The sequence below is a fragment of the Jatropha curcas genome, chromosome 8, assembly GCF_041381405.1.
Source record: "Jatropha curcas cultivar XTBG-Jc1 chromosome 8, XTBG_Jcur_1.0, whole genome shotgun sequence".
In the NCBI taxonomy this organism is placed as follows: domain Eukaryota; kingdom Viridiplantae; phylum Streptophyta; class Magnoliopsida; order Malpighiales; family Euphorbiaceae; genus Jatropha; species Jatropha curcas.
Genome location: NC_143158.1, coordinates 25,224,829 through 25,241,086, shown reverse-complemented (window position 1 = coordinate 25,241,086; position 16,258 = coordinate 25,224,829). Strand labels below are relative to the sequence as shown.

The window sequence follows — 16,258 nt, the reverse complement described above, 5'->3', positions numbered from 1 at the left end:
AGATTTAGCCGTTTTTATTCCTATATAATTTTGTAATATAGTGATCAGATTTGGAGGGTCAGCAACCAACAAACCTCTCCAGATAAAAATTAGAATCCTCTTATTAATTAATAATTGCAATATTTAAAGATAAAACAGTAATGACAAAAACTGAAGAAGGGCACATACATAAAAGATAAAAGAAAAAGAAAAACTAAAATGGAAATGGATAATTCATTATTTGAAATATGAATAGTAGCAGTAGCAGTAGCAGTCTCAACTGCTTTTTATATAATATTTAGATAACGTAAATTTGAATAAATCAATTGCATGTAACTTGATAAATCGCAACACGCAATACTTTAAAACCGAATGAATCATAAATAATAATAATAATAATAATATAAAAGAAATCTATACAAAAGGCGTCTTTCTTTCCACTGATTTGAAAACCTGAAATGCAAAATCTACAATTAAACAAAATTTTCACCCAAAATGGTGATGCAGGTCAAAATTTTCATCCATCGCATGAGAACTTGCTCTCGACTTCCTCTATGGACAGGTGTTAGGCATCATAGCGACTGCATGAAGACATGTAATGTAAATAACATTTTGTTTCTTTGTTCTGTCTCATGTGGTTTTAAAGCTCTCTGACCAAACCTTGTAATATTGTATTTGCTGCTTCGATATGCATAAAACAGAAAAGGAGATCAGAAGAAAATCCAACAGGTAGGCATTTATATGAGTCGGGTTGGAGATTATCCGCCAACTCCAACAGGTTTGTTAACTTGAAACATTCAACACCAAAACCAACCCAATGAAAGTTGAAACCATGGATGTCGGGGTCATTGGTTCAGGTAGGCTGAATATTAAATAACCATGTTCATCCCAACTATACTGTTTTTTTTTTTTTCTAAATGAATTCACATAGAAGGGGAATTTATCGTCATGATTCAATCAAAATTAATAATATTTGATTTATGTAAAATCAAATATTTTTTTCTTTTTGGGTGTTACTGTTATCAAAACTGCATATTGAATTGATTTGGGTTTTCAATTATCGAAAACAACCCCAAATCAACATTGTCGGTTTTAAAATAATTTCCTATCCAAAACCAAACTGAATACTTAAGAAACCATTAAAATCTGTTTAGTTTTTTGGTTTGATCAAGTTGGCCAGGTTGTCAGCTTTATACCTCCAGGCAACTAGAACAATCTTGGTTATGCCGTCAAATTATATCGTGTGAATTAGAGTGGACCATACCTTGTGCGAGACAGATGGAGAAATTTTATTTAGTGCTTGCTCAAAATGAGTCGCCTTGATTGTGCATGGGCTCTCATCTGAGCAGCTATTTCTTTTTGCCTCAACTAGAGCAGCCATCGCAGCTTCATCCATCTGTTTGAAATAAAATATCAACAAACTCAGCCACTAAAAGAGATAAATGCATATCAAAATAATATAACCTTGAATGTCTATCATAAATGTATATAAACTTAGAAAAATCCGATGAAGCAAGGTGCGTCCCACAAAATTTTTCATGGGATCAGTCCAGTTCTATTCCCACATATAAGAAAGAACTTGGAAAGGAAATAGACAAACCAGCTTCTTAAGATCAGCCCCGCTTAAATTTTCACAAGCTTCCATCAGACCAATGGCGCTCAAATCCACACTGGGATCAATAGGTTTTCCCTTTGAAAGGGCCTTCAAAATCAATCCTCGATCGTCTGAACTGGGGAGCGGGACATAAAGAAGTTTTCCAAACCTACCAGGTCGTAAGACAGCAGGGTCCATCACCTCAGGTCTGCAAGCAGAAATAATCAGCTCCATTGATTGAGAGAGAGAGAAATGATGTACTGAGTTCTACCTGTTAGTGGCACCAATGATAAAAACACCTGGCCGCTGATCTGCACCATCTAACTCTATAAGTAACTGCAATTTCAAGGATAAATTTATTCCATTAGTGCCGGAAAAATAGTTGCCAACATTTTAATGCAAGAATGAAAAGCAAGCTTTGTGTGTGCAACATTATTGTTGGTCATTAACCTGATTTAACAGCCGCTCAACGACCCAGCCCCCTTCTTTCCCGCGCTTTGTTGTCAAAGCATCCACCTATACAAAACAGCAATATATCATATTGCAAAGCAAATTGGATTTAAGGTCCAAGATTACTGCTAGTTATACAAGATATCTAGAACCAATCAGATGAAAACCTGACCAGTAGCACCTTACAATTTATAGATCTCCTTTTCATTGCCTATCAATGAAATTCATGAGTGCATAGAGAAATGGAAGATTCCTATCATAAACAAACATATTGTGGAATAGAATATATAACTCAACAAGAAAAATCAAGTTTCATTTGGTTGGTTTAAAAATTTACATGAGTTTCTGTTATTAAAAAGCATAAATAAGTTCTATCGTTAATCTCCATCAACGTCAGTTTGCATTTCCATAAAGTATCAATATCAATTTACATAGTTTTTCAGATGAAGGCAGACTTCATTCTCCATATAAATAGGAGCAATACATAACAATTATGAGGTTGCAATTAATACATACATATGTTTAAAATCATGAAGACGTCACTAGCATTATACATTCTACAATCAAATATCAGCTACCAGTTAACATATAGTTCATGTTCACTTCTATTTTGGAAACAAAAAAGATGTGTTCTTCAAATTCTTTTTAGCATAAAACTAATTAGAGAAGTTCTTTTTAATATGTGAATAATGAAAGAAGCATCTGTTACTATTTTGCATTTCTATAATGTAAAAGTATCAATATCAATTAAAAAAACTTTTCAACTTTAATCTTGTGGCACCTTGAACTTTGTGAATGACCTATCATACACTTGAACTCACAAATTTTGGTAACATTGCACACCTTTTCACACAAATAACAATAACTTTTGGATTTTTTGCTTTTATATACAAAATATTGATTTGATGTGTAATTAGCATAACTTCTAAAACAATAATTTTCACATTTTTCAACTATTTAATAGGTGTTTAATTGCTCTTATTTTGCAAGTTGAAGTGTTTAATAAAATAATTCTGCAAATAAGTGTAATTTTATAAGTTAAAAGTGTTTAATAGGTCAAAATAAAAGTTGAGGGTACCATAAGGTTAAAATAACGAAATTCAGAGGTGAATTTATATATTTGGCCCACATATTTTTCAGATGAATGCAGCAGGCATCATTCTCCATATAAGTCAGTAACATGTGCACCTGCATGCATACACATAATTATGATGTTGCAAGTAATATATACACATGTTTAAAATCATGAAGAGGTAACTAGTGGTATACATTCTACAATCACAATATCAGCTACAAGGTAAGATATATTTCATGTTCACTGGTACTCCGGACTCAAAAAAGATACATTCTTCAAATTCTTTTTAGCATAAAACTAATTAGAGAAGTCTTTTTAATGTCTGAATAATGAAAGAAGTATCAATTATTATTTTCACAGTTCTATAGGGCGAAAGGGCTGAAGAGGTCACAAACCCCACTCAAAGTTTTACAAATCATTTGTGATTTTATAATTGCTCTAGATATAAACAGTATAGATTTCTAAACCTAGCAATAACACATCCACAACTATTAGGTCATGCCTATAATGATTGTTAGAACCTACAAGCCAATAAAATTCTTAATTGAGATATCAAACTGAATCGTACTATCAATTGAGTTTGTTCATGATTAATTTAGAAAAGATAACAAGATCTGGCCCTCTACCAACATGCAGGTTTGAGCCTGGCAAGTTCGATCGCAGCTCGGCTCATTTACACCCCTACTAACATGAAGGTCAAAGGAGCAATTTTTAGCAAAATGCTACAACTACTAGGAAACAACCATGGTCATACAAAGACTACCATAAGTAAGAAGTATATTAAGAGTTTTGCAGAGAAGAATACATCAACAGTGGGAAGGATTTTGAATGGAGTTCAACCAAAAACATGCATAAATGCATCCAACTTGATGCGCTTGGATTTTAGGCTTTAGTTGCAACAATTGTGTCCCTACGCAAATATGTACTTGAAGATAGGGGTGTAAATAAATTGAGCCGGCTCGCAAGCTATTTGAGTTCGGCTCGAAAAAAGTTCAAAAAATTTCGGTTCGAATAAAGCTCGAGCTCGAGCCTGCTCAATTAGCAAACGAGCTGAGCTCGAGCCTAATGATTTTCAGCTCAAAAGGTTCGTTATCAAGCTTTTATATATGCATAAATATAATATTATTTTAGGCTTACTCAATACTCGAGACTTAAGTCAAGCTCGAACCGAGCTTGAGCCTAAAATTTCTAGGCTTATTGAGTTTCAAGCCGAGCTTAATTCTATCAAACCAAGCTTCGAGCTTGGCAGGTTCAAGCTCGGCTCGGCTCATTTACACCCCCTACTTGAAGATGATGCATTTCAAATAAATGCCAATTATATGCATATTTGATAAAACAATTTAGGAAATTCATTATCTGCAAAGATAAAAAGCAGGTCCTAACTTCGGAGTCAGAAAAAACTGTCCTAATCAACACCGCATTGATAAGTAATAAGCACAATTTTTTGTGAGCTTGACAAGAAGTAGGGGATGCAGAGTCAGGTATACTATACATAGTAAAAGTTAGATCTCACAACAAAATAGAGCAATTCATTATTCATAAGTGGAGAATAGTGAATGTACAAAATAGATTAGAAATTCTAACATCCAATGAAAAATTTCTTGAACACTGCAAAGAAGTAAAATGTCAAATAATTCCAATTATCTATTTTCACAGGCAGGTTTCCACTACAACAAATTCAATACATATCAGCAGGGGCGGTGCTAGGTTATATAAAGTGGGGTCAATTGACTCCACTCAACTTTTAAAAAATAGGGTTAAATTGGTAAAAAAAATTTAAAAAAAAAGTATATTAAATGAAAAAATTTAGATTTTTAAATCTAATTGACCCCACTAAAAATCAAATTAAATAAATGACTCCATTGAAAAAATTTTCTAGCTCCGCCAATGCTCAAAAAAGGGGCAGCGCTAGGTTATATAAAGTGGGGTCAATTCACCCCACTCAACTTTTAAAAAATATTTATCAAATAAGGTTAAATTGATAAAAAAAATTTTAAAAAATGTATATTAAATGAAAAATTTTAGATTTTTTAATCTAATTGACCCCAATAAAAATCAAATTAAATAAATGACCCCACTGAAAAAATTTTCTAGCTCCGCCGCTGCATATCAGGCAATAAACAGTAAATATAAAGAAGAGACATGAGCATGCACCTCATCAAAGAAAAGAACACATGGCGCACAGGTCCTTGCACGACCAAACAATGTCCGAACTGCCAGTTCACTTTCTCCAACATATTTATTCAGAAGTTCAGGACCCTAACCAGTCACAAAATTTATTATGAGACAGGTTTAGAACTCTCAAACTAAGTACCATGATGTGTAAAACTAGTGGAAAAGAAGCAACAAACAGCACTATACTAAATAAGAAAAAGGAGAACAGTAAAAAAAAAAAAAAAAAAAAAAAATCAACAAGAAGAAAATTAAGGATTTGCCTTGATGTGAATGAAATTAGCTCCAGCCTCATTAGCAACAGCCTTTGCAATCAGTGTTTTACCACATCCTGGAGGGCCATAAAGCAAAATTCCTGTCTCTAAATTCACTCCAAATTTCTGAAATGAAAAAGAAATCTAGGATTACAAACTCAATCACACAACCAGCCATTCATTAATAATTGCAACACCTTCAAGTTAAAGTCCAATGGAAGAAAATGAAAACCATTCGGCATTGATCCACAAAAGGGAAAGCATCTAAGACTGTATAAACAGATGTATAGACACCAAAATCTCAGAATGAAGTGAAACAGAAGCATACCAAAAGAACAATTCATGGTCAAGAAAGCATTTTCAAAGTGAAATGAAATAATTGAGAAGTAGAGAGTAGACAATTAATACCTGATAATCCTCAGGATATTTAACACGCCTAACTATGTGAAGGTCAAACTCATTCCTTATAGATTCAAGCCCGCCAACATCTTCCCATTTCACATTAGGAATGGTAGAGAATCCTTCTCTTCTTGAAGAGGGTTGAACCATCTTAGCTGCTTGCTGCAAGGTTTAAAAAAATTTGGGGGTGAAAGGAGGAACACTTCTACCATTTTGTCAATACCAAAATCTTTAGGATGAGAAAACAAAATATATAAAATTGCAAAAGCATCAAGCAGCAGTTAGGAAAGCATTACAGCAGCACAAATTAAGTGCATTAACTGGATATGTATATTAATTTTTTTTTTTTTTTTCCTTTTCTGGTTGGTCGAATTGCAGCATTGGATGTCAAATTTGGCAGCACTCAAGGAACAGCTAAAACACTTCAAAGTATCCTGTTTGACATGACATGAGAATTGCAAATAGCTTCCAAAAATGAACATAGAATTTCACTTCCTAATTGATTGAGACAAATAAAGAAAAAGAAAATTGCAAAAGCCCCAACATCTAAATTGCTTCAGCATGACACAATAAAAGGTTGTTTAACGCTTCACTTCCTACAATCAGCCAAAAACCATTGCCCTTTGAGAAGAAGGAAAAGAACAACCAAAATTCTAGAAGGAAAAATTCTTTTTACAGTGGATGGATGAAACGTTGGACACAACACCAAAAGTATGAGAAATTTATGCAAGGGCTCTGCAGAAGCAAATTAAAATCTGGGTTCTATCATCATCTCAGTGTTTAACAAAGATTGAGAGGTGAAAAAAAAATGTACAGTTAAGTGTAAAAACTAAAAAGGTATTGTGAAATCTCTCCAACATTCCCCTAGCTTTTAACTTATGATATGCAAGATTAAACTTCATTACAAATTCAAAACAAAAGCATCCATAGTTCACTGCTCAACATTACCTCAAAGTCAGCCATTGTAATGGCAAGCTTTTCAATTTCCTCAGGCAACCAAGGTATTTTCCACCATTCTTCAGGACATTCCTTGTTTGGATATTCTCTGGTTAGCTCAGACTTTCTCTGGGCAAGGATTCTCCTCATGGCAAGATTACCAGCCTTGTCAACCAAAGCATGCAAGTCAGCTCCAACAAAACCTGGCGTAGACCTAGCTATTTGTAAAAGATCAAGAGAACCTTCAAGAGTACATTTTCTAGTTAGGACTGACAGAATTTCAACCCTAGCATTCTCATCTGGCACGCCTAACCTAATCTCACGATCAAATCTTCCAGGCCGCCTTAATGCAGGGTCAATGGCATCAGGCCTATTGGTAGCTCCAATTACAAGAACATAGCCAGTTTTTTTGTCAGAACTTTCTAAGTCTGAATTTGCATCAGCTGGTTGTAAAAGTCTATGAAATTCATCCATGCATGTCATCAATTGTGTCACAATCCTTCGCTCCATCTCCCTCTGTAGATTTTCTCTCTTTGAAGCAATTGCATCAATCTCATCAATGAAAACAATTGATGGAGCAGTCCTGTATGCTTTGGAGAACAGGTCTCGGATATTTTCCTCGGATGCACCTGAAATTTCAAGCAATTGAAAATGAAGGACAAAAATTAGAGATAAAAACCAGAAAAGTTTTCACAGAAGGATCAAAACATGATAAAAGTAAAAATGAAAAATAATAATTCGATCTGCATTTGTCCTTCCTCTAATGCTACAACGCTGATGAAAAGCTAAATGGAAGGTTAAAGAGAAATACTTGCAAATCAATATCTCCAACAACTCAATATTCTAAGAAACGGTATGATAATCTTTGCAAACTACCAGGAATCAACTTTTTTCTGAATAATAATACAAAAAAAAGAATAAGTAAATTAATAAAAATTTAAACACATCATCAACCACAAATTATCAACGGTCATGGACAAGATAAAATGCAACATAAAGACAGAAATGAAGTGGGTTGAACAATTGCCGGCTCCAAAAAAATTAATGAATGGGAGCTGTACCCTTGCCTATGCCAAAACTTAATCAATAGAAAGCTTGATTTTCCACAAATCATAAATCATAATCCAACTTAAAAAAAATTGAGCTCAACTTGTTATAAAACAGAAAAAAATAAAATAAAAGTAACAAATAAAATTACAACAAAAATAACAATCAAGAGCGTAATATAATAAACAATTTCATACAGTAATAATTAGAGGGAAAGCATTTTTCAAATGTATACCTGAAACCCCAGAAACGACGTCTGTAGCTGAAATCTTGTAAAAGGGAACTCCAGTCTCATGGGCAATTGCATGAGCCAATTTGGTCTTACCACAACCCGGCGGCCCATGGAGTAAAATCCCACCTATCGGGTTGACTCCAAGCCGCTGCAGCACATGAGGATGATACAGAGGCAAAAACACCTCCATCTCCAATTCCTCCAACACTGACTGCATTCCTCCTAAGTCCCTGAACCTAGGCCCATCCTTCCCCTTAACCTCCACACTATCAGTATCAAACAACTGTCCCTTCCCTTTCCACTCATTTCTCACATCAGCCCCCAATCTACTGGCTTCTTCTTCACCTTTGCATGAATTTACAATGTCAACCTTATTTTTGGTTTTGCTATTACTAGCAACCTCCATTTCAATATTCTTCTCCTTCTCTTTTTCTTTCTCTTTCCCTTTCTCTTTCTCTTTTGATTCGGTGGCATAACTCTGGCGTAACATTGATTGCATCAAATCAAACTCCGGCTCCACTTTCTCTCCATAAATTCCATCCTCCGAAGTTGAAACAGCTGAAGAAGAAGGCAATGACTCTGAGTCTGACTCCGATTCCAATGAGGAGGGTGTCGGCTGATTTTGGTCAATCCTTTTGGTATGATCATTTTCGATTTGCAGCAATCTCTTTTCGCTATCATCAGTTCGCTTCCTTCTTTTACGAGATTGACTAGGATAAATGGAAACACCCTCCTCATCCTCCTCCTCTTCCTCTTCTTCATGTTGCCACAGAGAGGAAGACCTTTTGCATGATGATGATGGCGATGGTGATGAAGGATGTAGAATTTGGTTAACGAGTCTAATCAAGGTCTTGAGCTCCATACGCCGGTAGTTGGAGTGGTTTTGGCGGAGGTGGTGGGCAATATCATCTGAGGTTGAGAATTTTTTCTTGCAAGAGTCTATATGATGCTTAAGCATCCTTTGGTTCCTGCCGCCTCCACCTCTGCCTTGTGACCTCCTACTTCCAGCTCCCATCTGCCGCTACTGTTTTTTCTCTATCACACAGTTCCCCTCTTTCCTCTCTCAAGTAGGGATGGCTGCGGGGCGAGTACCCGCCAAAAATCAACTACCCAAATCCGAACCCGATATCAATTTAAGTATCCGAATCCATTTAGAATTACCCGCATACTACTGGAGTTTAATCACAAATTCATTCAATTCATGGAACCCGAACCTGAAAATGCAATAAAAAATATATAAAAAAAATGCAGTAAAATTCAACCTGAAATAATAAAATAATGCAACCTGTAATAATGCAGTAAGATTAACAATCAACACAATCAAATTAAACTAGCTAAAGCCTACAGCCGAGTTTAGATACAATAACAAAGAGAAAAACTATCATCAAGATAACACAAATTGTAAAATAATACATGTTCCTTAGATCTAATTAAGTCTAGTTTAATACTGAGAAAGAATATATAAGTTTAAACTTAAAAGCAAGAACAAGAGGGTCTCTTAATATATAAGTTTAAACTTAAAATCAAGAACAAGAGGGTCTCTTTGAACCTGAAAATGCCTAATTCACATTCCAAGATTTAGATTCTTACAATCTGGGGAAAAAGAAAGTGAAGATAAAATCAACAAATAGAGCTCCTCTTTCATCTAGGATATAATATAATAATTTCATCTAAAAAGTAAACCATTTTAGATGGAAAATAACAAATAAAACATGCACAAAATCCACAAATGAAAAAAAAAAAAAAAAAAACAATAGACATATTTTCCTTGGCTAAACCACAAATTAATTCAATAATATATTCAACAATTCCTCCTCTTTGTGTGTTTATATGTATTATATAAAAAGAAAAAGAAAAAGAAAAAAGAAAAGGGACGAAGGAGAACAAAAAAAATAAATGGAGTACGAAATAAAAAAAAAATAATCAAGAATGAAGATGGAGAAACCTGGCCGGTACCACGGTTGAAGAGCAGGAGTGCTGCAGAGGCGATGGCCACGCACGGAAGCGACGGGAAGGTGCAGAACAATAAGACTGTGAAGTAGAAGGAGAGAAAGAGCGGCGTAGTCTTCTGTTTTGTTTGTACAACCATAAGTTAAAACTACGTAGTTTTGTTTGTGGATTAATTTAAACCTTGCATCAAAATTACGAGATTTTGATGGTAAAACAGTTGTTATTATTATTATTATTATTATAGCTATTAATTAAAAGGCTATAATTATATTTCAATACTATAGTAATTATAATAATAACAATAATAATACTAGGTAAAGTATTAAATTTAATATTTTTTATTAAAGAATATGCATAGTAGATTATAATTAGTTATGGTTGTTGTAATTCTAATTAAATTGTATATTCTGGACTTGTACCTATAGTTATACTAATATATATGATGATACTAATAAAAAGAATAAAAGAACATTTAATTAAGATCCAATTATAATTACGTCTACAAGTTTACTAGTAATATTTTATACGAGTCACATTCTAAATTATTATAATTATTTCTAATTTCATATCTCATACGAATTATATTTTAAATTAAGATCTAATTATAATTATCATTAGAAATTCATTGGTGATTTTGATAAGTAGTTTTAAAATTTTTAAGTATAATATTATTAGCATTCTATTCAATTAATAACTTTTTAATTTTTAATAAATTTCATAAATATCAAACTACAAAAAATTCAACTAAATTATTAAGACACAAATACAATAGTAGGAGCATATTTTATGTGAAAAAAACTAAATTCAAATTATTAAATTATTTTTGCTTGATAAAGAAAAAATATATTAAAATCAATTGAACCCATTAAATTAATAAATACTAGCATAATATAAGTGGAATATTCTCAATTTCATCATTATATATTAAAGAAAAATTATTTATTTATTTAAAAAATTAGAAAATTTGTAATTTGAACATATGAATTTGGATTACCAAATAAAATGTGCTCCTGACGATGAGATAAAATTAATTAGATTGTTATTAATTAGGATTGTTTCCCTCTAAATAATAGTGAAATTTATTATTTAAAAAATTTAGCAGCTGAAATTAGATTATTTAATTATTTAAATATTTAAAGGTGACCATGGTCATCCAAAAACAATAAAAAAATAGAAAAGAATTAGAATAAAAAAATAAAACCCATAAAACATAAAGGAGATAACCAATAATAACCAACTCTTTAAAAAAAAAAAAAATACTCCATTTATTAATTCAAAAAAAATGGTAGAAGATGAAAAATAAATAACAAAAAAAAAAAAAAAACTTGTCTTTGTTGTTGTCATTTGCTTTTACATATGTACAAATAATCAGAAGGTGAAAGCGGCAGATTTTGATTCACCATCATCGTCTTCATCTTTATTTTGCCGCCCATCTTCGTCTGTCTTTTTTACTTTATATTGTAATTTTATATAAAGTTAAAAATCATTAAAAAGATCAAAATACAAAAATTTAATATTGTAATTTAATTTATTCAACAAAAATATACAAAATTGTGTAAAAAATTAATTTTCAATAACTTTAACTTTTATTTTGTTACATTACATTTTTTTGGCTTTTTTTTTACTTTCTAGTCCAAATAGTTTATTGTCTATATAGTCTTTAATAGCTTGATATAATGAATAACTTTTGATTCAAATATTTCTTGTGTATTAATAATAATGTGGTAGAGTGGTGGTTGTAGTTGTGGTGATGGTGGTAGAGAGGTAGTTGTAGTGATGGTGATGGTGATGGTGGTAGAGTGGTAGTTGCGGTGGTGGTGGAGGTGGAGTGATGGTGGTTGTGGTGGTGGTGGTGGTGGTGGTGGAGGAGGTGATGATGATGGTAGTGTGATTGATGGTGGTGGTGTGCTAATTACATTGCATACTTACAAACATAAAAATTAAACGGCGATTACATTCCATAAATTCTCTCAATTACATTCCCCAAATATGCTAATGGAATCTTAATTGCATTCTCTCAATTACATTATATTTTTCATTGCATTGCATTATATCAAACCAAAAATAGCCTTATTTTATCTTTGCATAATAACGTAGTCTCAAACTGAATTGATAATGGTAATCATTTTGACTACATTAGCAGTATTACTTATCCAATGTATTGGATAAGGAAATATGCATACAAATAAATTATTAAAATCCCAAAAAGTGACTGAAAATAAAAATATATAGTTCTATTTTTTTCAGTTTCCTAAATACTATTTTCTTTCAAGTTAAACAGATTTAGGATATAAGAGAATTAAAAATGTTTAATCATCAAGTGGTCATCTATTTATTGCAAGAGAGATATAAATCTTTTACTAAATTAAAATGATAATAGTTACAAATTATTCAATAACAAAAAAGAAATAAAAAAATAAAAAATCATTATTGAGAATAAAATACTTTTCATAACCCAAATAACAAAAAAAAAGTTTCAATATAAATATATCAATAAATTATTATATATATTTTAAAATTAAATTTTAAACTGTTCGCCAATCTTACACGCATATGTTCATTTTATTTAAAATAAATTTTGAAAAGTAAAATGTAAAATTTTTGAAAGATTTAATTAAGTGTATTCTATTTGACAAATTAATTTTGAAAAATATATCAAATCAAATCATATAAATATAAAGAAAAAAATATTAATAAAAATAATATACTTTTTTTCTTTTTTATCTCTCTCCTAAATAAAATATTATCTATATTCTATTTGAAAATTTATTTTTTTAAAAATATATTCAATCAAATCATATAAACATAAATAAAAATGTATTTTTTTTATTTTCCTTCAAAATAAAATATTTTAAATTATAATTAAAATATAATCAAATATTTAAAAAATAAAATATAAAATATTTAAATTTCCTCTTATTATATATATTTATTAAAAATAAATTTAAAAAATAAAAACTTAAATTTTGAAATGCTTAATTATCCATATATATTTATTTAAAAATAATTTTATAAATATATCCAATGAATTAAGAAAATGTAATTTTCTAATTGACTATTTCTAAGGTTGTTTTAGCATATTCTAAATTTTATTAAGGGCACTATTGAAAATCACATTATTTTCCCTTATTTCTACATTTATATATAACATAGATAAATTTGTACAATTTATGAAATTTAGCAATTATAAAAGAACAAAATAAATTGAATCAAACAAATACCACTATTTATCTTTATCTCAATAATTATTTATTTATTTAATTATTTTATGTAAACATAAGCATAGGTCAAAATAATAAAATAATTTATAAAAGATAAACAATAAGTGAGAAGACCGAGTGCAATGATGTACCATGCTAGTTGAAAAAATTAAGAATAAAGGCTAATTTAGTCCTTGAACTCGTTTAGTACGATTAAACAAGTTAGTTTTGACCTTTTGGGTCAATTTATAAGTTGAACTTGTATAAAATGTTTATATGATCCAATTTCACTTTTTAGTATCATTTAACCTCTAAACTTATTTAAAATGGTTAAAAAAAAATCATATTTGACATTTTAAGTTAATTTAACCTTTAATTCTTTATTGTACTTAGAATGTAAAAATTATTATATAGATATTTATTAAAACTGTAGTTGAGATCGAGCTGACTAATTTATAAAAAAAATAATTAATTATAAAATATAGAAAAATGATATATGAAGTACATTATATCTCTCTTTACCTTGATTAATGATTGTGAGTTTATAAATATGTACTAATTTGAACATTTTAAAATTAATCTTTGTTACTGGGTTATTGCTAAAATCTATGCATTTTTCATGTTAAATAAATTAAAGTTATAATGCATGTTTATAATTTTATTATATTACAAGAAATGTTGTTTTTATGGATTTTAAATTTATATTCATAAAAGTTGGAAAAATTTGATTTGAGTGTTCTTAATGTAAACAAAAATGGATGAAAAATCAATCATGCTAAATTAAATCAATTATTAATTTATAAAAAAATGAAAACAAGTTCAAGGGTTAAATTGGCCTAAAAAGTAAAATCGAATCTTTTTAATCATTTTATACAAATTCAAGAGCTAAATTGGCCAAAAGATCATATCTGACCCTTTTGATCTTACTAAATAAATTTAGGAACTAAATTTACCTTTATTCCAAAAAATTAATATAAACTTAAATCACTTAAAAGCATATATATATATATATATATATATATATATATAAGCTGAAATAAAGAGAAAGTTTTAAGGCGTTCTCTTTGTTCAACATTCCATTTTTCTTGTTCTAGAAAATTTTGAGTTTTTTGTGTTTTAATTGGCCAACCTAATTATTTTTTTCGATTTAATATTTAATAAATAGCAATGCTAATTGATAACTTTTAAAACCTAATCTAATTCAACTAAAACGTTTTCATTTAAATTTTTGAAACTAAAATCTCGCTATATATATAATTGAACTTGGATGTATATTGTTAGCACCAAAGGGGACTTGAGAGTTTGCTGTTCCACCGTAGAGATGGCTGTGTTGTGCTATCTAAGACAATTGAACTGGACTTTTTATGGTAGCTTTGAAAGATGGGTAAGTGGTCAAATTAAGTGTTTTTGCTAACCTATTTGTTTACTTGTATTCTGAATTATTGTCCAATCCAATTATATTTCTTTAATTACAAAGTTCTTGTTGCTATGTCAAATCTTGATGCGTTGCTTAAGGATACACCAATCTGAAAGGAGGGAAACGAAGTTCTACCCACACACTATAGGGAGCTTCTCCAGTTTGCATTTTTCTACGAGTGAGTTTGTTTTCCAATTATTTTATAATTCTGTGTTTCTTGAGCACTATGTGATTTTTATTATCAATATTATTGTATATTTCTACCTCAAATCCTTGTGAATAGAGGTTAGTTCTTTAATGATTCTTTGTAGGCTCCTGTTTAATGTGTTTATAAGTGTAACAATTCTTTGCTAAGTCTTTCTTTTTGTCTTTGCAGCACAAAACATACTAAAGAATTGGTCTCGCGGATTGTTTTGTTTTTATTTTTTTATTTTTTATTTTTTGTCTTGCGGATCGTTTTTGTTTTTTTTTTTGTCTTGCAGATTGTATTTTTCGTTTTTAGGTCTTGCGGATTGTATTTTTCTTTTTTCTGATCTTGCGGATTGTATATTTTGTTGTCTTGCGGATTGTTTTTTTTTTTTTTCTTTGCAAAGAAATAGCCGGCAAGTATATCAACTATATTTATTAAAATATTAAAAAAATTTTATTAAAATATTTAATAATTTAATTGATGAATAAAAATTATTAGCATTTTTTATGAATTTATCTCTAACCCAAACTCTAATATAATTATAGCATTTAAATATGACTATAACACATTCTATTAATTAAATCATAATCAATACGCTCTTAAGGGTGCAGGTTAATAAATTAATTTTTTTTGATACATGAAAACAAATCAATTTAATTTGGATGTTTATTAAAACGTTAACCAAAAAATATTATTAAAATGTTTAATGATTTAATTGATGTTTTTATTTATTAATTTTATATTAGTTATGTTAATGATATTAAATTTTAAACATCATGTGAATGGTAAAGAATTACTAATCAAAGTAATGAGACAATACATAAATAAATATATAAATAAAAATATATATTTTTATATTTAAAATTTATATAAAAACATTAAATAAAAATATTTCAAGAATTCTTCTTTTATCGTATATTCTTTTTTAAAATTTTAAATAATCAATTATATTTTTTGAGATTTTAAATAAATTTAATTATAAAATGTTTGATAATAATAATCATTCAATTAAAAGATAAATAAAAATAAAATTCTAGATAGTTCTCTCCTTTCATCATTTTATTTTATTTTTTTAAAAAAATTTAAGAAATTTATTTTATTTTTCTAAAATTGAATTGGATCTTGAATATATTTTTAAAATTTATTTATAATTATTTTAACTGATATATAGATTACTACTATAAATTTATAATTTTTAAATTATTTTATTATATGTTATTAATATTTTTAAATTAATTATATTTAGATAATATAAATAATTAATATTATCTAAATTAAAAACCTGAATGCCCGAAGCCATTTATTAACGGATAATAAACAACACTAATATTTTCACCGACTTCGACTGGTTAGGTTTCCATAT

At 29.7% G+C, this 16,258-nt stretch overlaps 1 protein-coding gene across 3 annotated transcripts; it reads right to left on the bottom strand.

The window, feature by feature from the left end:
* Nucleotides 1-352: 352 nt before the first annotated feature.
* On the bottom strand, nt 353-10,235 carry LOC105635574 (cell division control protein 48 homolog C). Of its 3 annotated transcripts, none has more exons than XM_089725090.1 (11): nt 10,084-10,235; nt 8,142-9,352; nt 6,872-7,488; nt 5,933-6,085; nt 5,534-5,650; nt 5,253-5,357; nt 2,024-2,089; nt 1,845-1,909; nt 1,580-1,781; nt 1,244-1,375; nt 353-657 (listed from the first exon to the last, which is right to left on the bottom strand). In XM_089725090.1, exons 2-11 carry the CDS (start codon nt 9,151-9,153, stop codon nt 610-612), a joined length of 2,517 nt encoding a protein of 838 aa, XP_089581216.1. In that variant the 5' UTR covers nt 9,154-9,352; nt 10,084-10,235; the 3' UTR covers nt 353-609. The 3 variants fall into 3 exon arrangements, with proteins under 3 accessions (XP_089581216.1, XP_089581217.1, XP_089581218.1); XM_089725091.1 differs by having other exon boundaries at nt 10,095-10,221; XM_089725092.1 differs by lacking the exon at nt 5,253-5,357.
* Nucleotides 10,236-16,258: the final 6,023 nt, after the last annotated feature.

What these genes read in the sequence shown, in the direction of transcription:
- LOC105635574 (XM_089725090.1), bottom strand. Translation starts at nt 9,153, where the DNA reads ATGGGAGCTGGAAGTAGGAGGTCACAAGGCAGAGGTGGAGGCGGCAGG. An exon ending in TTACAATGGCTGACTTTGAG is followed by an intron (nt 6,086 to 6,871) that starts GTAATGTTGAGC and finishes TAAACCTTGCAG; the next exon opens with CAAGCAGCTAAGATGGTTCA. An exon ending in AATATCCTGAGGATTATCAG is followed by an intron (nt 5,651 to 5,932) that starts GTATTAATTGTC and finishes TTTTCATTTCAG; the next exon opens with AAATTTGGAGTGAATTTAGA.